This window comes from Anser brachyrhynchus, assembly GCF_964034855.1.
Source record: "Anser brachyrhynchus genome assembly, chromosome: 2".
In the NCBI taxonomy this organism is placed as follows: domain Eukaryota; kingdom Metazoa; phylum Chordata; class Aves; order Anseriformes; family Anatidae; genus Anser; species Anser brachyrhynchus.
Genome location: NC_137695.1, coordinates 91,889,447 through 91,916,804, shown reverse-complemented (window position 1 = coordinate 91,916,804; position 27,358 = coordinate 91,889,447). Strand labels below are relative to the sequence as shown.

The following is a 27,358-nucleotide window of genomic DNA, read 5'->3' as shown; positions in this document are numbered from 1 at the left end:
TCTATGGACCTGACATACAAGAGATTAAACTATGTGCTTCTTGATACATGTGGAAATGCTGAATTACCATTTTAGCCTAGTGTTTACTCATAGTTTTTGCCTTGAATTCAGTCTATTCACCCTCAAATTAGAGTATTTAAAGTTTCAGAGCTTGGGGCTATAGGATAAATTCTAGAGCAAGAAAGTGTAATCTGTCAAATGTTTAACATTGGAAAGAACTTATTTTATTTTCTGTGGCTTCCTTCTTAGAGTCCTCAGCAGGGTCTTGAATTTTGCTGGTTAGGAAACAGTTTAGGTCATGTCTGAAATCTTAGATATCCTGTCAAAAGAGATCTGAAAATTTTCAAATGCCAGTAGAGAGAGGGAGGGACATCTTTTTGCTGCTGAATGTACCATTGAAGCTATTCTACTCGTTAGAAAAGTTAGCAAGCTACTTGATGTCAAATTGATAGGTTCTGTGATTGCTGCTTCTTTGCATTTCTGTACCTACTTTGCTGAAGAAAATACAGTAATTTCCCAAAACGCAGCTGATATAAAATTCAGTTTATTTTGTATGGTGCTGTGGTTATGTGCACGTTGTCTTAACAAGAACTGAGTTTGGTTTGTTAATCTTTTCATAGCTTTTAGTCCGTTTTAACACTATTTTATTCTATTGCTGTTAATCCCTGTTGCCACCTTGGCTTCTGCAGTTCAGGTGGGTATGTCTAAGTTGGCGTATCCATCATTCCCTAAGGAAGACAGTTTCTTTTGTGGGCACTGGGGGAGAAAAGCTTTTCCAGTGGGTACAGGTGCTGTGCGTGTTGCCACTCGAACTAATCCCCAGCTCTTGTTCGTAGTTGCCTTAAATCAGCACTTTATGTTCCTCATGCCACAGGGAATCAAGCTTTGCCTGATTGCTGCGGTTAATTTCCTCATTCCCTGGCTGCCATACACTTTTCAAAGGGTAACATCTTAAGGAGTTAACTGAAGCTGTCCTAATAAAAACAAGATCCAGTGGAGCTTTTTTTTTTCCCCACTTTGCTTTTTGTAAGTATTGGGATGAGAGGATATTGCATGTCTAGCAGTGTGCTGCTTTCTGTGTTGAAAGCTGCATTGCAGGAAGGATCTATAACCAGGTCCCACTGGAAGGAAGAAGGATGGTGTTTTCACCATCTGGATGCCTGCTTCAGGGTGGTGAGTTTTGTAGCTAAATCAGGAAACGTTATAGTAGCTTAGGAGGCAGGCCCTACCAAGGAGACAACAACCATGTTTGCAGCATTACAAAAGATAGTAAACCTGATTCAGGTTTTAAGATTCACTTGAAGTTGTAAGTTTGAGTTACAGTTTAGCTGATACTGCTGCTGGATTGCTTTTCATTAAACCTATTTTATTTTTTTTATGATCTTGAAATTAACAGCATGCTGAACAAATGTGCTGATGTAATGACTTGCTTTAGTTGATAGATTGGTTGATCACCTGAGGCCAGAGCTGCACACCTGGGAAGATAGAGTACAGCCCGTATCTATACGTGATATTTTGGAAAGGGGTCACTGTGGGTGAACAGTTGAATGTGACTTAAAGGCTGTGATGGGGGAAAAAATGTAACATTTTACTGAGTAGAAAGGAATTACAGAAAGAGCAATGACGAGTAGATGGCTTTGTTGAGACTGGTAACTTAATACTGCATGTTATGCTGCCTGTGTTTTTTTCTGAACATCTTCAGAAAGAGTGCAGAAAAAGGTCATGAGGTTTCTGCAGACTGGATAAGATGCTTGAAAGCAAGAGTTACGTAGGTCAGACAGGCTGGTTTATCAGAAGATTAGGATATGATTTATTCCAGCATACCAGTAGGCTGGAAATAAGGAAGGTCAACGAATTCTTTTTAATCTTGGGAAGACAGATAAGAGAACTAAGGCTTGCAGATGAAGAAAATATAAGCCGTAGTTTACCATTGTAATATACAGAACGATTTTTCCTTGTTTGAGGTATTCAGTTTCAGGCTGGAGACATTTGTGGTGTATGTTTAGCCAAAGAAATTGCTGAACCCACTATCTGGAGAGTAAGTAAAACACAGTAGACTGCAACATACCTGAAGGTAATACAATCTGATTGTGCGTTTTGGTCTTTAAACTGAAACAGTGGAACTGCTGTCACTTCTGCTGAGACTAATCTGCATAATCTAATCTACACTGCAGATGTTCTGTTTGTGGGGTTTTGTTTAATTCATCCAGTATCCAGTTACACAATGATTCTCCAGACAACTCAGAGTTACTTGGTTTTGTTTGTTTTTAACAAAGGATGTTAACATTTAGTAATTTTCTGATCTGCTAACTATGCTGGAAAATCAAAAACAATCTAGATCACTGATCTAGATCAGTATCTGGTTGCTTTAATGTGACTTTGTGAAGAGGCTAAAAGGAGCTAAGAGGTTGTGCTGTCTAGATACAACTGTTAAGTCTTTTGTAGAGACAGGCTGGAAGTTACTCTCCTAGCTCTGTGTGTTCCAAGCTTGTAGAATACTACTTTGACTTTCCAGTCAAGTTCAGTGATCTGAAGCATATCTGCATACTGTAGTTCTTGAAACTGTTTATTTCCTTTTGGTATAAAACTCCAATTTGCTTTGCAGGTGATTTTTCTGACCACACTGTTCTACCTATTAAGTTCCAGTGATGAATACTACAAGCCAGTAAAGTGGGTGATAAGCCTGACACCTCTGTCTCAGCCAGGTGCCTCCTCAAATATAGTTGGCCAATCTGTGGAGGAAGCAATAAGGTATGTTGCTGATTTCTTGCCCTTTTTGGATTTTTTTTTTGTTTAATTTGGTGTTCAATTACAAATACTAAGCACTTACAACAGCTCACGTTTCAAAGACATGACTTGAAACTCTCAAGATTTTCAAGATCTCAAGATTTTCAAGAGCCTATCTAGCATTGATGATTTCCCCCCCTTGATAAGAGTAATTTGATTGGACTTGCCTAAAAAAAAAAAGTCTATGCTGTAGTGAATGCTAGTATTTTACAAAACAAACTGATCACCCATCACATTCCAAACCCATCAGTGAGCACTGTGTCTGCAGCTATAATGGCATTAACAGCTAATGCAGCTCAGTAGGAGCAGATTCATAGAGTAAAACAGTTGAAATGGAGGACATGACATCTGTGCTGTACACGTTTTGAAGTTACTTACTTTGGGCTATTTTTAGTCTAATCTTGGGGATTAAGTACCCATTTGCCACTGGAATGTATTAGATATGCTCCTGGGGTGCATTTCCTGGTACAGTTTCATCAGAGAGAAATCTAGTTCATGGTCTCCCAAGACTTCTCCACTGTATGGACCAGATTACACCAAAAGGAAAAACTGGGGAGCATTCTCCTCATCCTAGTTGAGATGCTATTGTACCGCACCTCTGGAGTGCGTCCACAGTGTTTTATGCTTAGTTACCCTTCTTCTGTTTCATCTCTAAATTGCTGCATATTATTGAAGGAGGATTTTTTGTGTTTGTGTTTTTAAGTATGCTTCACTGAGATATGACAAGAAAGCAATTTTGGGGTTGGTACAGTAATGTATTTTACTGATCAGAGATGAATGAAGCTGTCAGTTTTCACTTTCTAGCACTGTGAAACACTAACATGATGGCAACATAATAAATGGATTTAAATAACGTATTTAAGTCATAGCTCCATTTTTCAAAAAGTTGGACTACGCAAAGTCAGCAGTCTCCATTTTGAGATCTATATAGCTGCTGTCTCTTACAGTGCCACACACATATACAAAACATGAATAGAGCTTAAGTAGATGATATTCTAAGCTACTTTCCAAACTCATTGCCAGATGTTAGCCATTGTTCTTAAATGTACCTTACAAGTGTTGTTTTCTTTTACTGGACTTAAGCTGTGTCTGGGTACATTGTGGCAATAAGCAGGTTAGATCATGCTGTGTAAGATCTAGACCAACTACCATACTGCTACAGATGTTTGAAACGAAGGGGCAATCCAGGTAGAAGGAAACAAATTCAGAATTCTGCCAAGAAGTTAACAGCTCTTCTCTTGAGAGGCTGCTATTAAGTTCTCATTGATTTTTGTGGTTAATATATCAGTTCTGTCTCTTCTGAAAGGTGTTGGAAGATCTATAAACTGAAACTTAGTCATCTCACAAATTGTTCTTTTTACTTTAGCCCTTGGTAGATGGGAACAGTATCAAAAAATAGAAAATGGCTTCTCCGGGTGTGGGTACTCTACAAAGGGGATTGTATTAGAGGGAATTAAATTCATGGGTTTGTGACACAGGTGACCCAAGATACTTATCAGAGTTTAGAATGGTGGAAAGAAAGAAAATAATATTAGAGAAACATCAGGACAAAGAGCAGGAAAGAGCTAGTGTACAGCAGTAATTGATAATATGATGAGAAAAAGATAGTGTCTGGAGAAAGTGGGATGTGGAGCTCCTAGTCATAGATTTTAATAAAAACAAATTGAGGAGGAGCTTAGTCTGTGTGTTCATTAAGGCAGACTGAATCAGTCTTTCATATTTCTTTGTTTGGAGTAGTCTCCATTTGGTACCTTATTTGAATTCGGTAATTCTGAGATTTTCAACAGTTTCTCTCTTGCTTAGTTGTACCAGAGAATTTTTCATAATTCTTCTAGATGACCTTGGATTCCACTCAGTACCTAATGTGATCTTCAGTATGTAAATGAAGAGTATAATTAACAATTTTCCCTGTGTTTATGCATATAGAAGTTAGAATTGTGGAATGGTTTGGGTTGGAAGGGACCTAAAAGATCATCAGGTTCCAACCCCCTGCCATGGGCAGGGACACCTCCCACCAGACCAGGTTGCCCAAAGCCCCATCCAGCCTGGCCTTGAACACCTCCGGGGATGGGGCATCCACAGCTTCTCTGGGCAGCCTGTGCCAGTGCCTCACCACCCACACAGAAAAGAATTTCTTCCAAATATCTAATCTGAACCTATCCTCTTCTGGTTTAAAACTGTTACCCCGTGTCCTGTCACTACATGCCCTTGTAAAAAGTCTCTCCCCAGCTTTCCTGTAGGCTTCCCCTTTAAGTATTAGAAGGCCACTATAAGGTCTCCTTGGAACCTTCTCTTCTTCAGGCTGAGCAACCCCAACTCCCCAGCCTGTCTCCATAGGAGAGGTGCTTCAGCCCTCCATGATCGTATTTGTGGCCCTCCCTTTAACCCGCTTTTACAGGCCCATGCCCTTCTCATGCTGGGGGCCCCAGAGTTGCGTACAGTAGTCCAGGTGGGGTCTCAATAAGGATGGAGTAAAGGGGGGAGAATCACCTGCCTTGCCCTGCTGGCCATGCTTCTTTTGATGCAGCCCCAGATGCAGTTGGCTTTCTGGTCTACAAGCAGAAATCGCCAGCTCCTCCATCAGTACCCCCAGGTCCTTCTTTGCAGGGCAGATTTGTTTTACGAATTATCATAAAACAAGGGGAGCAAGGGTCTGCCTTTGTATTATGAATAATGAAATAATGAAACTTCTGTAATTGCTTTCATCATTAGACTTCAACAGCATTACACAAACTTGAATTTGGTCTCAAAATACTCATGCAATCCAGTTGACCAAAAGTACAGGCAGATCAGATTATAAATCTTGAAAGCCACCAGCTGTGTTCCAGCTCCCATCACTCTCCAGCGGGACATAGCACCCTCACAGAGCACAGGGTGCATCTAAGTAGTCCAGTCTGGAGAGCAGGGATACTCGTGGCAAGCCACGTAGTTACCTCTCTGCTTGTGCATCAAATGACATTAAAATACTCACTGTTTTAAGTTGCTTCCACTGCTCCTTTATTTGAAACGTGTTAGTGAGAAGCAGGAGGAAACATGGATGCAGTCTGGAAAGTGTGTTGCTTTGTGTCCTTTGCTGTATGTCTGCAAGGAGAAGATCGAAGGGTGAAGAAGAGGAGGACAGTCTGCAAATGGTTTCTGTAGCTTGAGGCATCACTGAACTTGGTCTTGTTACTTGGCAAGCACCTGATCAAAGACCCTTTTCCATTGCAATGACTCTTCAGAGCTGTGTTGTGATCTTTCTCACTATAAGTACCTGTAGATTCCATAAATATTTTCCTAACTCACCTGGGGTCACACTGATTGGACAGAGTAGTGTTTGGATAAGAAAAGCTTTGCTGCCTATTTTGAGCCAAGTAATGAATCTGACTGTTTATGTCACAGTGCTTCAGATGGTAAATTCCCACTTGACTAGTGGGAGAAAAAAAGATGCAGCTTTTTCAAGCTTTTTTTTTTTTTCTTTTTAAGAGTTTTTCAAGAGTTTTGAAGCTGAAGGGAATCCATGAGGTGAAATGCTTTCCCTTCCTCTGATAGGAAATCTGTTTATCTAAGACAGAAGGGAGGCAAAATGCCAGCAACGCACATCAGGTGGGGGGTGACCAGCAGGGATTTGCTAAGGGGGGGTCATGCCGAGGCCTAATACAAGAGGTTGCTTGGTCATCTGCGTGGGAGGTGAGAGCGTGGTGAATGTAATTTATGCTGTCTTTAGCAAGGCCAGCGATACATTTCCAGCAGCATCCATTTGGGTGAGGGCTCTACAAGGTGGGACAATCACCACCTCATGATAAGCAGGACAAAGTTTCAGCTGCTCCATCATGGGGCCACTGGTAGGCCCAGTGCAAATGGTTGTCTGAAGCAAAGGCCCGAATGGTGGTGGCCACGTTGTGCAAGGCTGTGAGCCTGCCCTCCAGTGTGGGGGAAGCTGGGCAGCTGCAGTTCAAAGAACCACAGAAGCACAGTGTTACAGAGAGACTCTTGCAGGTCTCCAGTCCAGGCTCCTGCTGAAAGCAGCCCCAGTCAGATCAGGTTGTTCAGGGCCTTGTTCAGTTTAGTTTGGATACCCTCAAGGATGGAGACTCTGCAGCCTATCTGGGCACCTGTTCTGTGTCTGAGCACCCTCATGGTGACAGTTTTTTCCTTTTATTTAGCTGGATCTCTCCATCCACCATGCAAGCGTGGGCCTGGCGTCACTCGTCCTTCCACCACAGAGCACCTCTGAGAAGACTCAGGCTTCATTCCCAGTAGGCAGCCGTAGGCAGCAGTCAGGTCCACCCCTGAGCCTCACTTTCTTCATGCTGACCAAAGGAGTTCCCTCAGCTTGCCCTTGTCTGCCATGTGCCCCAGCCCCTCGCCATCCGCATGGCCCTGTGCCAGGCTCACACCACACTCATCGGTATCTTTCCTGTACTGGAGAGACCAGAAGGGGATGCAGGAGCCCAGATGCAGTCATAAAAGTGCCAAATAAGAGAGGACAGCATTTTTACTGTTTTATTTCTGCACTGTTTGTTGCCCAGTCTTTGAAAGAACTAACCAAATATTGTAAATGGACCTTAACAGTGCACTCCAGCACTCCTTGGCAGACCTGAAACACAGAATGTTAGGGATTGGAAGAGACCTTGAAAGATCATCTAGTCCAATCTCCCTGCTGGAGCAGGAACACTTAAATCATGTCACACAGGAATGCGTCCAGACGGTTTTGAATGTCTCCAGAGAAGAGACTCTGCAACCCCCCTCGCACCCTCACCATAAAAAAGTTTCCTCTCAAGTTTAAGCAGAACCTCCTATGTTCCAGCATGCACCCATTGCCCTTTGTCCTGTCATTGGATGTCACTGAGAAGAGCCTGGCTCCGTCCTCCTGACACTCACCCTTTGCATATTGATAAACATCAATAAGGTCACCCCTCAGTCACCTCCTCTCCAAGCTAAAGAGACCCAGCTCCTTCAGCCTTTCCTTGTAAGGGAGATGCTCCACTCTCTCAATCATCCTCGTGGCTCTGCACTGGACTCTCTCAAGCAGTTCCCTGTCCTTCTTGAACTGAGGGACCCAGAACTGGATGCAATGTTCTAGATGTGGTCTCACCAGGGCAGACTAGAGGGGGAGGAGAACCTCTCTTGACCTACCAACCACACCCCTTCTGATACACCCCAGGATGCCATTGGCCTTCTCGGCCACAAGGGCACAGTGCTGGCTCATGGACATCCGGCTGTCCACCAGGACTCCCAGGTCCCTTTCCCCTACGCCGTTCTCCAGCAGGGCAGTCCCCAACTTATACTGGTGTCTGGGGTTGTTCTTTGCCCAGACGCTGAAGTCTTCTGCTTCTCCAAAGGAACAGCTAACTGTTTCGATTGATCTGCTGCTGTTCTTTCTGCACCACCACAGAAGGTCTGGCTTCATCTTTAAGTACCCGTTGGGTAGCCTTCTTGTCCTCAGGCTGAGAGACTGCCCGTGGGAGCCCCACAGTGACCCCCCAAGGGATGACTACTTCTGTTGCCACTGTGCTGCAGCCTGAGGGAAGCCAGCTCCTCTCTTGCCCTCTTCCTTGGGACTGTGCAGGAGAGATGCTAACTCTTCATGAGGGGCAGGGATGGGAAAGAAGGGCTCACACAACCCTGGCCAACCAACAAAGGCATTGTCGATTACTGAGAGGTCTCGCACACAAGCCTGCAAGATGTCTGAGGATGGCCTCTCCCATTTACTTTTGGGCACAGAGGTTGTAGTGTGGGTATGGAGCTCCTTGGGTGCTCCTGCAATGCCATTGATGTGACCGCACAGCAGGGAGGCCCTGGTCACCTGTCTTGGAGGTGGATATATCTCCATGGCCTCTATACCATCAGCCACAGTGGTGGACATGGCTCTTATGCCACAGGTGCTGTTTCTCCTCCACTTCCTCTTCATGGGATATGTATTCCTCCTCTTTGGCTCCAGGAACCACTTCTCTTCTGTCCCATGCAAAGGTGGGCACCTGCTGCTCCAGGTGCTCATCCTTCCAACCATGCTGTCGACAGAAGGCCTGGAAACTCAGCGAGTGGTGGGCCCAGCTGCATTTGTAGGGCCCAGAACAAAAGGTGGGGCAGATGCCACCATGACATCAGGAAGCCCCTGTGATGCTGGGACACACACATAGCCACGTGTGGCTGTGTTGGGAGTTAGGTTCTGTGGCCTGAAAGATGCCTTTGTGTGGAAAGAGGAGGAAGGTTGGGGGGACAAGGGCCCCTTTCCTTGGGATTACTCCCCCATGCCATTTTGCTAGTGAGCGCTGTCCCTCGGGCCTTCCACCTCCCCTCCTATTCTCTGGGCTCCAGCCCCCTGCTCACCCTGTGCTCAGGGTCCCCTCAATGTGATGGTGGCAGGAGTGTTTCCGGAGCGTCAGGGGTCATCCATCACCCCTCCGCCCCCGTCAGCAGCACGGCTCCCTAAAAATGCTGCAGGCCCCGCTCTGGACAGGAGCTGGCAGGGGGTGAATCACCCAGAGTCCTGCAAGTGGAAGGGGAGAGGCACAGACAGCCTGCGCCAGGTCTCCCGGTGGTCAATGAAAGCATTGCTGATGGTCAGGTGTTGTGAGAGCCCTTAGGTGCTGTCCCCTACCCCAGCCCCCAGAGCGTGAAGAGGTGCCCTGAGTCCTGAGGGGGATGGGGGAGAGGGCCTGGCCTCCTGTGCTGGGGAGTCTGCTGGAGGGCCACCGAGGTCCTCAGGGCCTGGAGGGGGCATGGGGGGGAAAGGGGCGGTCTGAGGTGCGTCCTTGCTCTTTTCTCAAGTGGTTTTTGTGGCTTCTTGCTTCCTCATTCAGAAGAAGGGCTCTCCTGTCACAAATAGCTCCTGAATGGGAGCCTTCAGGCAGATTCCCAGGAAGAAACTCTTGCCCGTCTTGGGGCATGGAGAGGAGAGGGAGGGATGCAAGAACTGCCTTTGCTCTTCTCCCTGTATCTGCTGGGGGTGGAACTTCCCAAGCTGGGAGTGTATTTCAGTCTTTCCAGGCTTTTGCTGGGACTAAGAGGCGAAGACGAACATGAGGAATGGCCTGCTTCTGTTTCGGTCTTTCTCTCTAATGCATATGTGGTCTGGTGTTTCTTATCTGGACATCTGCCTTTGCCCCAGGTGTTTGCCTTTGAGGGAGTTGTCCCAGTGCTTATGGACAAGTCCTGTCAGGCGCCAGGGCATCCATTGTAAGGGATTGACAGGGTTTGAACTGTAGAACAAACGGGGTTTTGCAAACTGTTCATAAATCTCTCCTTCTCGTTAGAATAACTTACATGATTTAAATGTGTTTAGATCTCTTCAGAATAAGCACCTCTGTATGCTTTGTTGCCATATAATGCCTTTGTTCCTCTTGATAGGTTGCTTCTTGGGGATGGCAAATTGCAACCTGCAAGGAAAGGGAGGGTCAATATTTGTGTGATGATTCCATAAAAAAAAAACATGGCAAAAAGCCTGGGATGAAGAATGCTACCAAAAGCACATATGACTGTTGTTTTTTTTGACTGGTGTGTGAAGTACTCACGCTATTCCAAGTAAAGAAATTCATTCAAAATGCTAAATTCAGTGCTGCAATTCCATGTACAATCACCTACAAATCAAGAGGGAAGTAGAAATTTAAGAAAATGGTAATACTTCTGAACACTGTTAGTCCCTCAGTAGCAAAATAAATTCTGTCCTCTAATTGACTTGGTCTTTCGTGCCCAGATATTTGATCTTTTTTTTTTTTTCTTTTTTAACTTGGAAATAATCTCAGGCCTTTCTCACTTTAATTTTGTTGGTGTGACCACACTTTATTACTACTACTGCTACTTCTTGACAAATGCTCCATTCGCCCTTCCTGATATTCTTTCTTCTTTTATTTTTCTTTTTTTTTTTCCTTTTCATTTGTTTGTTTTTCCGTATATCCTTATTACTTGACTTGGTAGGTATGAGCACAAAAATGTCGTGGGTGAATTATGAAAGTAGTATTGCACCTGCATAGTGTTCAAGAGTCTCCCTTGACTGAGTGTTGTTTAGTTGTCCATGAATGTAACACGTGTGATTTTCACTGGAAATATTACTGAAATAAAGATGGGAACCAGTGGAATAGGGAGGGAGCTGGCAAATATGGCAGAAGGGTTGTGCCAGAATAAGATGAGCTGTACAACTTCTTTTGGCAGCACTTGCAGTCAGGTTTAGGAAGGTGATTTACTTTTGAAATGTGAAAACCAGTAAGACCAGTTTACTGGATTTAGATTTTTTTTTTAGTTCTCAAAAGTGGTCCCTGAAGTGATTTGAGGGCAAGAGGAAATCATTATCTGCATGTACCAGATGGTGAGATTTACTTGACTCAAAAGCTACTGTAAAATCAAGTTGGTCAGTCACCCACACATCCCTGTGTAAGTAGGAAATTCATGTCGGTCAGACTTTACCCCTTAAACAAGGAGGTGGTGCTTTTGTCTGGATTTTTTTTTTTTCTGAATGGATGAAGCAGTGATTCTCCAATTCAAAGGTCTCCTAAGTAGTAGCATGCACACCTTTGCCTGAACCATTTTCCTTTCCCTGAGCAGCATGTCGTTCTCCTCCTGAATGCACCATACCCTTCTTCCCTGAAGCTCCCATTCTGCTTGCTCTGGTGGAGATATTGCACATTACTAAGTTGCATGTTGTCACGGCCTCAGTGCAATTTAGTGTGTGCGATACTTTCACATGAGTGCATGCACACGGGTATGGCTGTGGCTTAAAGTTACTGCAGCTTTCAATTTTGGTGGGGCCTGATTACGTTGTGAGATGGTCTTAAACCCAGATCAGTATTTTGAGTGATGTCTTGAAACGTTTGTTAGTGAAAGTTTGGTTTGTAATGCCAGGAAGATGAGTACTGTTTGTTTTCAATTTGAGAAGGGTTGTCATTATTGGCTTCATTTTCTTCATTTGTCATGTACGCTTCAAATTCGATCAGATTTTTCATTGGCTATATAAACGTTTCTTAAAATATTGGGAAATATTTTAGTCTCAAAGTAATCATGTCCTTAATTGAAATTTGGCATAAGGAGAGATTTGATGTGAAGAGAACCTATAGTACCTGGATGGCTGAAATAGGTTCTTAATGGTTTTTAAGCTTCTATTTGTTAACATTTAAAGAGATCTGAAATGAGCTATCATGAAGAAAAAAAAAATCTTAGCTGTTTTAAGTATCTGGTTTGTTTGCTGTGTCTTCCAAGCAATAATGATGGAGAAAATGAAGTGGTGATACAATTCCCACAGAAAACAATAATCTTCCAGCATGTTTAAGCTAATGCTTAGAAAAGCCAAAATATGTGATCTTGTTTATTTTACTGCAACATTAATAATGTCTTTCAGAGTAATTTTTCAAAGCCACTGTTAACTGATTATGTTTTGACTGAATTTTTGCATGGTTGTGTGTGTTCTTTAGTAACAGGAGTGTCTCTTGCAGAAATATGTTTTGTCACAAGAATACATTTAACAGAAACATACTAAAATGTTATAAAGTCTACTTATGGTGTATGTTAAGAGATGGCAATAGAACTAAAAACGATTCTGTCTTAAATAATTTCCTAGCTTAAAATAGGGAATAATATATTTTTAAAAATTTAATGGAGGAAAGGAAGGCTTCAATTAAGTCACTGAACAACAACAAAAAAAAGTCTAGACTATACTATAGTTTATAAATCCAGAAGAGCTGCTGTACTGTGCCACTGTTTGCAGAACCAGACTGACAGTAATTGTAACCTGATTATCCCAGTGGGATAGATAACAAATGGTATATGTCTGATGAGAGTTTTAGTAGTAGTAACCACATGACTCATCCATATCACAATGTTAGATAATCTTAAACATTGACCTGTATGAAAAGAAAAGCATTTGTATTTACCTGTATTTCCTTTTATATCCAAAATACTTGTTCTTACTAAATACAGTTGTCTGTATGTTGTTTTACATACACATGATTTTAAAAAGTTATTCAACGGAATACACAGATTCAACAGATTTATTCTGTTATTCAACAGATTACACAAAGAAAAAAAAACATTAAAGGAAAAAAATAATTTTGTTTGTTTCTGCTTAATTGTTACTCTTTTTTTTCCCAACTATATCTGAAACTATGAAAAATTACTGTATACACATACTTTGGGTCAAGCATATCACAAAGTCTGTAGGAATTTTCCAGTTTACTATGCCTAATACACAACTTTATTTAAGTGCATAATCTGATGCTTGGAAAAAAACAATTCTCAAAACTGAGCAGACTGGTGTAGTGTATTTTCAAACACATTCACTGGCCATTGCAGGACTTCCTTGTTTTGTATCAGGCAGTGTCACCTTTCTGACATATGCTTCTTTAATTTTCCAGATGGCATATTCTGTATGTCCCAGATGTATTTATTTCAGTCTACTTTGTAATTTCTGATTCTGTGACTATCCAGTTTAAGTCTGAAGGTATCTGGAAACACATGGGAGTGGGTTAGTGCGTGTGTGTGTGGGTTTAAACATATGCACACTTGCATGCAATCTTTAAGAACCATGTAACTGCACAGTATCTTAGATACTAATCCTTGAATTATGTATTGCCCCGAGTAATCATATTTTAATCATGCATTTTTGCATTTACACTGCTTTTTTCTACAACACGATTTTTTTTAAAAAACACTATTTGCATGTTGGAATTTTTTTCTAGGAATAAAGTGATACTATGAGAATTCTATTTTTTTAGTATAACATTGCAAGTTTCCATACTTGCATATCTCATAATTCTTTATCTTCATATTTAAGGCTGCAGTGTACGTTATTATAGCCTTAAATAGATTTTTGCTATTTAAAATAACAGGTTTATTATAATGTGAGTGGACAGTATGAGGACTGGTGTAAAACTCCAGCATTTCCTGACAGTTGAAAGATTTAATATTATAGCTCTAGTTAAGTCAACCCACTACTTACTCTCTGCATAAGCAATCAAATTGGTGCTTGTGATTCATAAATTCGTAATAGTAATAATCTGAACAGACTGGGAGTATCTTAATATAAAACTGGAATGGATCTTGAGCTTTGTTGAGTCCAGCTAGCTGTTGCTCTCATTCATGAAATTTTTGAAGCTAAAAGGGCTTTCTAAAACATAAATCCTTTCAAGTTGTGTGGTGTTCAATGCACAGTGCCAGTGAATGCTAGCTGTTAAGGAAGGCTTGGGTAAAGCTAAAGGAAGCCTGCATGGGTAAACATCAAAGAAACAAAGGTCACAGGAAATGAGAAAATACCTGAAAAAAGCTGAAGTTTTAGCTAAATCAAGAAAACAGAAGGACCATAAAGTCTTGCAGATAGAAATAAGCTGAAAAGGAAGGGGGAGAAGAGAGTTGGATTTGCTCAAAGCTCTTGGCACTGCCAAGTGCTACTAAACCAAAATTCCTGTGCACCAGGACCAGAAAGCACTCAGAGAGGCTAAGGGATGGTGAGGCGTGTCAAAGGAGTACGCAGCGATAAGAAGGCTGCTGCAGGCTGTTGGGGCGGTGGGAGGTAAGGTCAAATGCTGCTTTCTTTGCTGTGGAGACAAGTGGAGGGAGTCATGCTGTAAAGCCATGCTTGGGTGAGAGCTGCAGCATAATCTTTCAGAAAATGAAGTGACTGTAGGAGAGGTTGTAACAGAAATGTACAAAATTGAGCGATAGCAAGTTGCTGAGAGCAAATGATACTCACCAAAGAAAACTCAAAGATGGAATTAAAAAGAACAAACAACAATCCAGGGAACCCAGGACATACAGATGTGGAAGTCAGACACCAGAACCAGTAGGGCTGTTGTGGTTTAACCCCAGCAGGCATCTCAGCACCAACTTGCTCCGTCCCCGACATCAGGACGGGAGAGAGAATTGGAACAGTAAAAGTGTGAGAACTCATGGGTTGAGATAAAGGCAGTTCACAAGGTAAGGCAAAAGCCGCGCACACAAACAAAGGAAATCAGGAAATCCATTCACTACTTCCCATCGGCAGGCACGTGTTCAGCCACTTCCAGGAAAGCAGGGCTCATCACGCATGACTCTGAACATCCCCCTCTTCCTCCTTCTTTCCCCCATTTTTTTTATTGCTCAGCACGATGCCGTGTGGTCAGGAATATCCCTTTGGCCAGTCTGGGTCACCAGTCCAGGGTCTGTCCCCTCCCAGCTCCTGCTGCACCCCCAGCCTCCTCGCTGGCAGGGCAGCACGAGAAGCTGAAAAGCCCTTGGCTCTGGGTATGCGCTGCTCTGCCACAACTAAACCATCGGGGTGGGATCAGCATTATACTCAGCCGTAATCCAAAACACAGCTCATACTGTGAAGAAAATAACACTATCCCAGCCAAAACCTGGTCAGGAACTATAGTTAAGGAAGTACCAGCACCCGGTGAATATGATTTAGTTTCACAGAGAGAAGTTCTGCCTTATTCTTTTTAGAAGTGCTCAGCAGACAAGGCCATAATGTCAATTGGGCTGTTACTTTCTACTGAAGTTTCATAAAGGTCTTTGACAGCATCTCTTTTCCAAGACTTGTGGTGATGAAGTAGTGATGATAGAGAAGGTTTCTGCACAGGTAAATAATTGATTAAAAAAATAAGAAACAGAAGGCAGGAGGGAATGACACTATCAAGGTAGGGACCTCTACTGTTCCACCTGTTCATAAACATCCTATGAAAGAAGCAGAGAGGGACATCTTACTGATGTTGCAAAACTATTAAGGATGAAAGCGGATGGTAGAACTGTAGCAGGATTGCAGACAGTCTCAGGAGACAGCAGTGTCTGGGGGATAAAATGATGAAATGCAGCATAGATGAGAGTGATGCATGTGGGTGAAAAACAGTCCTAACTTCACTCGCAGACCAGTGGCCTCTGTGCTGACTGTTACTGCTTGGGAACTCTATTTTCAAGTACGCGTGCTAGCCCTGTGTCTGGTAATATCTAAAGGTATCTGCAAGACAGATTAAATGTTTTGTTACAAAAGACAGAGAATATTATTCCATTGTATGAATCTGTGGTTGGCCTAAGCCCTGAATTATTGTGTGCCATTCTGGTTCCTGCATCTCAGAAAGCTAGAAGGGCAACAGGGCTGATCAGAGGAATGAAGATTCGCACGTGTTTCTGTGTGGGGAATAACTAAGTAGGTTAGAATTCTTTGGCCTGGAAAAAGCCTGTTACACATTTGAGGTCTACAGAATCAGACCTGGCATGCAAAGGGTGACTGGGGTCGGACTTTTCATGGTCTCTTCCAGCATAAAATCTCAGGACCATCAAAAAAGTAAGCAGGAGACATTTTTAGAAATAACAAAGGCATGTTGTTTAATACAACAGGCATGGGGAATATCTTGCCAAAGAAAGTCGGAGTTGAAGGAACTCTGCATAGATTTTTTGGGGGGATAACGGGCTGGACAGAGTTAAGAACACATTAATTTAGGATTCCTAGATAGACAGCCTGTATGAGGTTCATAATATCCCCAGAGGTGGAAACAGATGTTGGAAAACTGTTCACTGGGGCTATTAAATGTGTTTTCCTATGTCTGTTGTTCTCTTAGTGTCTGCTGCTAGCTCCTGCTGTAAATAAGACATTGGCTAGACAGTCCTTTGGTCCGAACTAGTGTGGGTTTTTGTATGTTTTGTCCCAAAAGCCTTTTTAAGAGTAGATAGGTCTTGCGCTTAGTAACCATCATGATCTGCTTGTGGTAAAAATCTGGAAACGTTAGAAATAGTTAATTCAGAAATAGCTACTGTTTTCAGATGTGCTGTTTGGAAGAATCTTTGTAAGTTTATGTGGTATATATGGCTAAAACAGGCCCAAATAGGCATTCAAAAATATTCCCAAAATCTTTTGAATTTTGAAAGAAGAAATAATTAGATGTAGCATGTCTTACAAGTTGGACTACATGTTAATTGTTCTTCGGAGAATGTAGACCTGTTTCTTTGTTAGACAGCCTGTTTGCTGATGTATTTCTCAGACTAGTTCCCACTGTTTAAAAGTCTGAAATTTAGGTACAGCCACTGCAGTGTCCTGCCTTGAGTTGTGTAAAGTTTGTGCTGATTATTCTATCTCAAGGACCTATGCTTTGTTCAAGACTATATCACTTTGTCTGATTAGTGGGATTGCTAGTCTCCATATGTTGGAGCGATTACCTTTCTTTGATCAGTTGCATCATTCCTAAGGAGAAACTTACTTCGACAGCAAATTTGTTGAAATTATTTCATGGAGTCATCTCTGAAAATTATTTTCACGTTTATATTGCTCTGGAGATGAACTCTGTCAAAAGAATACTTACTGCCACTTCTTTACTTGCAGCTATGGTATATCTTGCCACTCTTGGCTTGTTCTTATGTGTAATTTGAAACTGAAAAATAATGAGGGTCTTTTTTATCCCTAAAAGAACAGGACCCTTAAGGAGAGCAAAAGAAAGGCTTATGAGCTTTTTGGAAAAGGACTTCTTTAAGTCCTGGCACTTGGAACTCATTCTTCATTGTACAGGATCTTGTTCTGTCAATGATCTCTTGAAATTTTGGAGATCACTGTGAAAGAAAAATACTTAAGTCCTTTTTTAAGATAATAGCTATCCTTGTATTGTCACTGGTAGCTTGTCTTTTGCAATCAATCTTGGTGGTATTTGAGAGAAGAAAGAGTTATTTGGTTTTCAAGCTATAGGACAGCTGTTGTTGGTTTTGTAGAATCACAGAATATTCTGGGTTGTAAGGGGCCCACAAGGATCATCGAGCCCAACTCCTGACTCTGGACAGGACCACCTACGAACCAAACCCTATGTCTGAGAGCCTTGTCCAAACACTCCTTGAGCTCTGGCAGGCTCGGTGCTGTGCCCACTGCCCTGGGGAGCCTGTCCCAGTGCCCGACCACCCTCTGGGTGCAGACCCTTTCCCTAACCCCCAGCCTGACCCTCCCCTGTCCCAGCCCCATGCCGTTCCCTCGGGTCCTGTCGCTGTCCCCAGAGAGCAGAGCTCAGTGCCTGCCCCTCCGCTCCCCTCGTGAGGGAGCTGCAGGCCGCCATGAGGCCTCCCCTCAGCCTGCTCTGCTCTGGGCTGAGCAAACCGAGGGACCTCAGCTGCTCCTCATACGTCTTGCCCTCCAGACCCTTCGCCATCTTTGTAGCCCTCCTTTGGACACTCTTTAATAACTCTATGTCCTGTTTATACTGTGGTGCCCAGAACTGCACACAGTACTTGAGGTGAGGCTACAGCAGTGCAGAGCAGAGCAGGACAATCCCTTCCCTCAGCTGACTAGCAATGCCATGCTTGATGCATCCCAGGACACGGCTGGCCCTTTTTGGCTGCCAGGGCACACTGCTGGCTCATGTTCAACTTGCTGTCAACCAGAACTCCCAAGTCCCATTCTGTAGGATTGCTTTGCAGCCTCTCATCCCCCAGCCTGTACATATAGCCGAGGTTGCCCTGTCCCAGGCGCAGAATCCAGCACTTGCTCTTGTTAAACTTCCTACAGTTGGTGATTGCCCAGCCCTCTCATTTGTCAGGATCTCTCTGCAAGGCCACTTCACCCTCAAGGGAGTCAACAGCTCCTCTGTTTCATTTGGGATAAGTAAGTTCTCTGTTGTACAAAGATCTCCTGCCCTGCCAGCTATGAGTGTGCTGGCTCTATGAGTTGGATGGGGTCTAGAGAGCTGAGCTACTTAGTTGGAAGTTCCCCAGCAAAAAGCAGTTATTAACTGAGATCATTGGCAAGCAGATCTGTTCCCTGGTCTTGTTTGCACCATTAGCAACCAGTGTTTGCACCCACTTAGCGTCGGTGCTGGCAAGTACCCAGAGGAAGGGTGGTCTGGGGCAGAAATGAATGATTGAGAACAGGGAAATGGGTGGGATCTCTTCTTACGGCAGGAAGAAATAAATTGGAAAATTGTGCTGTGAAGTTTGTAATGCTTGCATTCGCATTTATACCTTGAACCCTCTACTTGGAAGTTGTAAAAGGTGTATTCTCAACAGAAATTGAATACCTGGAATTTCCTAAAGTATCATTTGAATTAGTCAGGTTTGTGTAGAGGAAGGTGTTGCCACAAAGACACAGTGCAACCCTCGTAATGTGTACTTAGAGAATATGGGAAAATACCAAAAGTGGTGCTAAAGGTGATGATTATGGAGTGAAATTGTCTTTTTCCTAATAGTATTCTTAGCTTAGGGTGTTCTTGTTATAAAACTTGCATTGTAATCACATTGTAAACCAATTTATGTCTTGTCAGATGTTTTGTAAAGTATTTAGGGAAACGCTAATTCTTGCAAATTGTTTCAAAGACAAATGTGACTTTTATCCATTTTTTAGTTTTATGCCCCTTAGAATAGTAACCACTAAATCTTTCTTCTGAGCTTACTATATTCTTTATATAATCTTTCTGGAAACTCTGATTCTCGTCATTTCAGCCCATACATTCTTTCCCTCAGTGCTCTGGGAAGAGGGAAAAAATCAAAGTAACTCAGAGGTCAAAAAAATAACGCTCTTGAGTTGAAGCTTGAGGTATGTTCTGCATCCCAGGAGCCTTCGTTCTTCTGCCTCTTTCCTTTAAACTGGGATTGTTACAGGAGTAGGCTGAAATTTTTGGAGGTCTTCATATGGAAGCCAGTTTACTATGTTAGTAATGATAAACAGACCTTACCTGTAGGCTCTGTGAAGTGCACCTGAATTCATCTGTTTATTTTAGTAGGCAAGCATACATTGAATGTAAATTCCAGTAGAAATAAATCAGTAAAAATAAACAAAATTCTCTAAAAAAATTGACCCCCCTCCCAACCCATAAAATTATGTCTCGTGAAATTTAAAAGCAAATTTCTTATATTTTCAGTGAAGTAGAAATAACTGAAAAACAAATATAGGCCAGTTGTGTAGAAACATTTGACAATTTGACAGAAGTTTCTTCATTTATAATCTGAATAATGTGAAGTGTGACACACGTTTCTCTGTTTTTTTTGTCAGTTACATGCTTTTCAAAACTCAGTAAAATAAAATCCATATGTCTAAATGTGCCCTACACCAAATTGCTTGAAGTGCTTATAAATTACATGTTTGCAGATGACAACTCTTGCTCATCCAGATACAATGCCAAAGTGAGATATGAAAAACAATTGGATTTTCTGATTTCTAAAACGTAGAATTGCTCTTATGTCTAAAAGGAAGCTGTGCGTAAACCAATAAAGTAATAAGAAAAGAAATTTATTTACTGTCATAGTTTAACCAGGAAGGTATGCTTTGTACTGATGGTGATTCATTCAGCGTTTTGTACCAGCATACATGATCTTTAAGGTCAGGTATGACAGATGCAGAATAGCTGAAGTATGCTGTTCATGAAGTTTCTGGTCAGTGTTTTGAGCTGCCATAACCATGAGCTACAATGAATATGAATTTCTAGAGTCTTTAAAATAGGATTATTAATTTTCCTGGTAGAAGGAGAATACAATTAGGTTGTCTCCTCACACTTCCTGCTTCACTACTGGCACCTCACAGGTCCTCAGCACTGTGCAATGCCTTCTCCTTTCAGCTTATTAGTTCTGTGTGCTAGATGCAAGGAGCTGGAGAGATGTTGCACTACTATGCAGCCATTTAGAGGTATATGCTTCTTGCCTGCCATAGCACTGCGTTGCAGACCTGTTGTGACACATATGGGACACATGGATTTGTGCCTCAGTCCCAGCAGCTTGCACCCCACATCTGTAACCTGTTCGTGAAAACTTGGTGGTGGACTGCCCTGACCTACGTAGGAAGAGCTTTTAAACCAACATCTAATTTAAACCCTTCTTTTTCTAGTTCAAGTGCTCCTTTTTGTCCAACCCATGGTGGGGAAGAAAAAGCACTTACTTAGACTTTGCAGCTGTCTTTGGTATCTTTTGTCTTTTCCTCAAATTTTTCTTCCCTGGCGGTATCCTTTCTAGTGGTATCTTCAATCAAAGGTCACCTGTTCTGCACTGCTCATCATTCTTACCACTTTCCACGATGAATCACATCCATACATTTTTCTTGAAACATCAATAAATCAGTCTGTGCAACAGTCTTGCAGCTGATGCCTAGGCATTACTACGTAAAGTTGTTACTGGAGGTAACAATCTCATAGACATCGCTAATGTATATGGGGATCATATGAAGTTCTCTTTTTGTGCATTAACATAATATAGATTTGCTGATGATCCCTTGTAACCACTGTCTCTTTATGCAGGGCTACTGGCAATTCCACATATTCTAGTTACACCTGATTTTTTATTTTTTATTTTTTGCTATCGAAATACGCTACTTTTTTTTCCTGGTTGAACTGCATTTTTTAAGGTGGCTTTTTAATTTTTCGGGGCCACTTTGATTTGTGATCTGTGCTCTTAAATTACCACAGCTCTTCCCAACTGCGTGACATCATCTACAAATTTCAGTAACCGTAATGCATTTCGTCAGGCTGCAGAATGACTTCAGACTAGGACATACGTGTTGGTTCATGATTAACTTTTCTGTTATTCTGTTACTGGATCTGTAACAAGAAATGGATTTACAATATAAAATTTTCTTACAAGTTGCATGATTACATCAGCAAAAGACATGTCTGAACTTGGAACTTAGATTTGAATAAAATTCATCTGAGGTTAACAACAACCCTTGTCTGAAGTGGAATGTGCAGAAAGCTGCCTAAATAGAGGGGTAGAATTAGTTTTAGTTTTGGATTAGTTTTGGATGCTTTCTTGTGAATGAGAAATACATTTGCAGCTGTTCCCTGAGATGGTTAAATTCACAGCAATTATTTTTGGCCATTCAGATCATTCTTCTGTCTGTTTATTGGTTTCTTTTTGTAGCTACCGTAATAAGACTTTAGCCCGTCTTCTGTAGTCTCTGGGGGGAAATCTAAAATGACTGCTTGTTTCAACACTAAGTCTGTCCTGTAGTTGTAGATGGGTATTTTAATTTCAAATGAAGTTGATACTTCAGATGTCTGCCTCAAGCCAGGATTCTGCCATGTCTCCTGTATACTCGAAGGTAGTTTGGGGGTATGCTCATAGAAGTTAAGACCTAGTTTCTTCTTCTACAGCACAGAAAACATTTTTACAGGCAAAATAAGTAGGTACTTCAAGGGCAATTTTAAAACATTTTTGACAACTGAAATACATTTGTGCCATGGTTCCTGTTTGATTGAAAGGAAAGGGATTTACTTGAAAATTTAATTACAGCATGTTGAGACCTGGATTCTCATACATGCTATTAAATATTTAGATGTCGTATTTTCTTCTAACAATCCAAATTGTTAAATTGTTCTGGATTTTGGTTGTTGTTTTGATTGTGTTTTTTTTCGGGTTGGGTTGGTTTTGGAAGGATGTGGTGAACTGCATTAAAAAAGTTGAAAACTGTCACCCGTGAGAGTTTCAGTAATTGTGAGGTTTCTATGGGACAAGCCTAAGATTTAAGAGACTAACAAGGCTGAGGAGGTTGGCTTGACAAAAGCATACGGCTTTAGTGGGAACAAATGTATCCTTACGGCAACCAGGAGAAGTGTTTTTTGCTGCACCATCATGATCATTGCTGCACAGCTAGCACTTCATCCCACCAGCTGCCTTGAGGCTCTCATTGCAGAAGACCCCGTTGGAACTGTTCATGTTCTAAATTCTTAAAATACAACCACAGATAACTTGCAGGTAGTATTTAGCCCCCTTTTTTGTGAAGTGTCCTTAAATAAAATGTTGACAGGTTATTTTTTTCCCCTTCTGTGTGATGGTTGACAGAATCAGTTTCAATAAACAGGTTCTTGTTACGAAAACATTACACTGCTTTGATATCCTCTGAAGGAGCTGACATGAATTAAATGTCACAGAAAATACAGAAGAATCAGGCTTTTGAGCAGCTGAAGTATGAAACCATCCAGAGTTTTTAGTGCAAACTTGTATTTAGTGTTCTGTGGCTTTGGTTTTGGGAAATTCTCTCCTCTCTCCTCAAATTTTATTACACCAGATGCTTACTTCTCATATAACTAAAATACTAAAAAGTATTTCACTCCTCAAAATCTGCAGATTATATAGATTTTGGTCTGTAACTTCCCATTTTAATATTATAGAAGCTTTTTTAAACTGTGAGGTATTCGGACTCTCTTCACTGAGGCCCCACATATTCATAAACACTCCTTCCCCTTTTTCAAGTACCTCATAATATTTGTCTGTCAAAGGCTGGATTTGTTATTCCAAGTCATTCTGTAAAGCTTTCTTTTTTATATATATACTTTTCCCTCCATTTTCCGGGAAAATGGCTGACAACAGCTGTTGCTAGTTAGTCTGTTAAGAGAATCTCACATTTATCTTAACAACCGTGTGGATGTACAAGGTTTATTATGCACTCCTCACTTCCAGTGGATGAGTTTTGAATAAGGCAATTTTGGTTCAGCAGTCATTTGGGAATTACGGCGTGCCTTTAGGTGGGAAAGGAGGGCAAAAATATGCAAACTTTTCAAGGGAATAGTAATGAGAAGGGAGCCCAAAGAAGCAAAAGCTGGGAGTCCTGGAGTTCTTGGTGGTAGTTGGAAGATTCTACCTGGTGGTTGGGAGTGCTGAGAGTGTTCCCCTTCTGCAAGGTTTTATCAGCTCAACAGAGGAACGAAATTGTGTTCTTGGAGCGGTTAGTTCCAGAAAGGGATGTTTTCTGTGCAGACTGTTCCTCCTCAAGGTGCAGAGACAGCCTTGCAGCTAATCATCTGGCTACAGGACCTCAGTTACGTGTCTTCCCATCTTCTCTGCCCTCCTTCCAGTGCTCCCAAAACTGTAAAGATACAAGCAGTGTACAAAAGCATAAAACGTAAAACGGGAAGTTAACATCAACACACTGCATTTATCTTTGGTAAGAGGGTGTGTGTGACACCGGTTCTGCAATGATGTAACTGTTAGGGCTTTTTTGAGAGGAGGAATTTAGAGTTGGTAGGGATATTTTGGTCGCTCAGATCCAAGCCAAGAACCTCAGTGTCCTTCTCAAATAAAAGTGAACAACTAGCATAGTGCAGCGGTGAGATATACAAATTTTGGAGTGTGGCTTTTGTGACTGTAGTCTGAAGGCACAAGTTTTCATTTCAGTTGCGTGACATTTCACTTGCGTGAGTGTGCCAGTGCTGTGAAAAGGATACAACACTTAGCTGCCTGTTTGCTGTCTCATGAAGCTGTGGTGACACTTAACAGAAGAGTACCTTGTTTTGTGGCCAGCGAGCTGGATATAAATTCACCAGGATTTAATTAGATTGCAAGACTTTTTATTTGCTTTTTATCTGTGTAACCTAGCAAGCAACCTAAAAGCTATGAAAATAAAGATACTGAGACTAAAATTCAGTAATAAATATGAGGTGCTGAATTATTTTCATCTGGAAAGTCTTGTAGGTATGTAGGAAAGTAAGAGCTTAAACAGCCTATTTCAGTTCTTGGACCAGTGGTTTTAATCCATTGAGAATAAGCAGGTAGAGAAATGTGAAGAGATAAAGAAAATGTATGAAGAGGTAGAAATAGAAAAGGACAAAGTAGTTTGTGCATAGAACGGTACTGCTTCTCATAGATAGATTTCTTTTTTAGATGCCTGGGCAGTTTCTTCCCAGAAGTTTATCCCAGGAACCCACTGTGCAGTAAAAACCAGTCTATTTTTTGTTTATTTTTTCTCCTATAGATGGCTTAAACGATAAATACAATGGATAATTGTCCTTTTCGTAGGGAATACATGCAAATGGGTTACATTTTCAGTCGTGTAATTTGTGGCACTAACGGCTTAGCAGTTTATCCAACTACCTTGTATTTTAACATACATGTAAAGATTTATAGTTCCCAGAATCGTACTGCCAATAACATTTAACAGAGTTTCTTTGATCGTTTTAGAGGTGTATTTGATGCTTCCCTCAAAATGGCTGGGTTCTATGGACTCTACACATGGCTGACTCACACTATATTTGGGATTAATATAGTCTTCATACCATCTGGTAAGAATTTGAATAATTATAATCTATTCATAGGTAATATTACATAATTACACAAGGGCAGTAGGATTAAATGTTGCTGATGAGATTAGTCCCAAAGTTATTTTTAGAGAACATTATATTAGAATCTGGCAACTCTCAGAATTGAAGTTGTGTATGTAACCTTAATGTGGTTGATTTGTGCAAAGGTCTTAATACAGCTTCTAATTACAAAATTGGGTACTTTTTTTTTTTTTTTTTTTAATAATCATGACACCTGAGGCTGTTGGTGGACTCAGTATATGGTATGAACTCAGAAAGTAGCTATTCAGTTATTTTTTTCTTTATTCCCCATTCAATATGAAACCTCATTTTCATTTCCCGTTTATTGTTCAAACCAGACTTGGAAATATACTTTGACAAGTTTAATACTTTTGCATGATGCATTGGAGTTCCAAAGAGCTTCTTAGCATTAACTGATTCCTCCAAGTTCAATTTAAATTACTATAGATCTAATTATTCCATGAAGACTGTACAGCTCGTCATAGCCCTTATTTCAAAATCTTTAGATCCAGCTGTGAATTTATGTAGTGCTGCTGAAAACTTATTCCAGGCGTGTTTCAAGATGACCACGAGTAGGGTGGAGAGAAGTCCCTGATTTCTGTCTTACCTCCTTAGCTTTATTTACCTTTTTCTGTTTTCACAACACATCCCCAGCCAGCTATTTTACTTCTGTTTATTTTGCTGGCTGTAATTCTTTCCCCCTTCTGTTCAGTCCAAGTCTTTCTAGGTTTTAACTTCATTCTGCATGCCTTGGCTTTTGTTTCCTCTGTAATTGACAGGTGCTGTTTTTTCAGGATGCCTAAATGCAGGAAGATATGGTATCATGAAAATGCACAATAGAGGCATGCTTCCTATTCTCAGTGCTGTTGCCTGACTGTATTACCAGCCTCTGGTTTGTGTTACTCTCTAAGTTTTAGCTTTGGAATGGCTGAACAGTTTTCACTGAAAAATCTCCCTGTTCTTCTTTTCCCCCTATTCCCATGTAAACAACAACAACAAACAAACAAACAACAACAACAACACAACAAAAAGACAACAACAAAAACAACAGTTGTACCTTCATGTACTAGGGAACAAAAAGGGAAGCTATAAAGCAACAGAAAAAATATCATATAATATCTTGTAATAGAAAACCTCTGTATCATAAAGTACAGCTATCTTAAAGGTATTGGTTGTCATTAGACCTACTTAGAAATATAATCGTTCTTTTTCTTTCAGCTACCTTCAAAATCTTAGATTTTACTTTTTGGTTAATGAGACCAAAAAGGAGTAAACCCCCCCCTTTTTTTTTTTTTTTTTCTATTGTGCTCATTCATTTTGCATTAAATTAGAATGACAGCAGTACAACATCACTTGAGATTACCAGGGGTGTTTGAATAAGCAGGAGTCTGTATGCCTGTGTGGACACGTGTGTGTCTGCACAGATACATATTTATGTGCAGACATAAATACGTGAAGTCAAGGGTTTTCTTATCACCTGGTTTCTCACAGTACTACTTACATTATACTGGTTGTTCCAATGCCTCACTGAGACTTCCTTTTGTGTGCTTTTTGCACACCGTTGCTAATTTTGTGGTTACATGAAATTTGAATGATTATTATAACTTCAACTTTTTCTTAATCAGTGTCTCTATTGGAAGTAACTCTTTGTGACTAATAGCTGGTGGAGTTTTTCTGTATGGGAATAGTTCCATTTTCTTAAATATAGTTCTTTCTTTCCTTGACCACAGTTATAAAACAGTAAGAGCCTTATGTGCTATCTCTTCAGTGTCTTGTTTGCAACAGTTGATAGAAGTGAGACTACTGGTGTGGCTAAAGTGTCAGAGTTGAACTGTAAATGTTTTTGTACTTAGGTTTCTCTGGTGTTGTTCTCACCCCTGCTTCTGTGTGCTCTAGCATTAGCAGCAATCCTTGGAGCAGTTCCATTTCTGGGGACATACTGGGCAGCAATCCCTGCAGTCCTAGACTTGTGGCTTGTGCAAGGACAGGGATGCAAAGCCATTTTGCTCTTGGTTTTTCACCTGTTGCCAACCTATTTTGTAGATACAGCAATATATTCGGATATATCAGGGTAAGTATACTGAAAATATTTTAAATTTACATATTGTAAAAGTGATTAATGAACAACAATGACTTTAAATTTACTTTTATGAAGCATGTATAACAGTCTTTAAGCACAGGAGTAGGTGTAGTGACATCTCAGTAAAACTGACCTAAGTTTTAAAAGCCATTACTTTCCCAGGCCTCTTTTCTGTGAAATTTGTCATTTCAGAGGTCTTGAACTTGTTCACAGTCAAAACTTCAGCTGCTCTGGCTGGTAAAGTAAACTTATATTATTTATCTGATCATTGACTAATGACATCTTGAATTCTCCTTCATATCACCTAACGCCAAATGATGCTGCAGAACAAACAGAAAATCCATGAGATAGTTATGGACCCCCCCAAAATCCTGTAATTTTTCAAAATAAGCTATGAAAATTTTGAGGATTGTTTTGAAGCCAGCCTTTGTTGTGCCACTGTGCCCCAGTGTAGAAAATCTATTGATTTTTGATTGATCTTTAAATGCGTTGAGACAGCTGAAAGTGTGAAATTGGAGAGAGGCTTCTACTGAGACAGCAGCCAGAGCTGTTTTCCTGT

At 41.2% G+C, this 27,358-nt stretch overlaps 1 protein-coding gene across 4 annotated transcripts in view; it reads left to right on the top strand.

Annotated features, from left to right (window-relative positions):
• The window catches only part of TMEM245 (transmembrane protein 245), a 94,484-nt gene that overhangs the window by 53,829 nt on the left and 13,297 nt on the right, over positions 1-27,358 (top strand). For 2 of the 4 annotated variants that reach the window (XM_080582267.1, XM_080582268.1), the window contains 3 exons: positions 2,606-2,751; positions 24,580-24,680; positions 26,616-26,790. The exons of 1 other annotated variant lie outside the window; for it this stretch is intronic. In XM_080582267.1, the coding sequence (XP_080438393.1) occupies positions 2,606-2,751; positions 24,580-24,680; positions 26,616-26,790 (422 nt within the window). Of the gene's footprint in view, positions 1-2,605; positions 2,752-6,932; positions 12,738-24,579; positions 24,681-26,615; positions 26,791-27,358 lie in introns of those variants that run through there. One more of the 4 variants, XM_080582269.1, reaches the window with a different exon arrangement.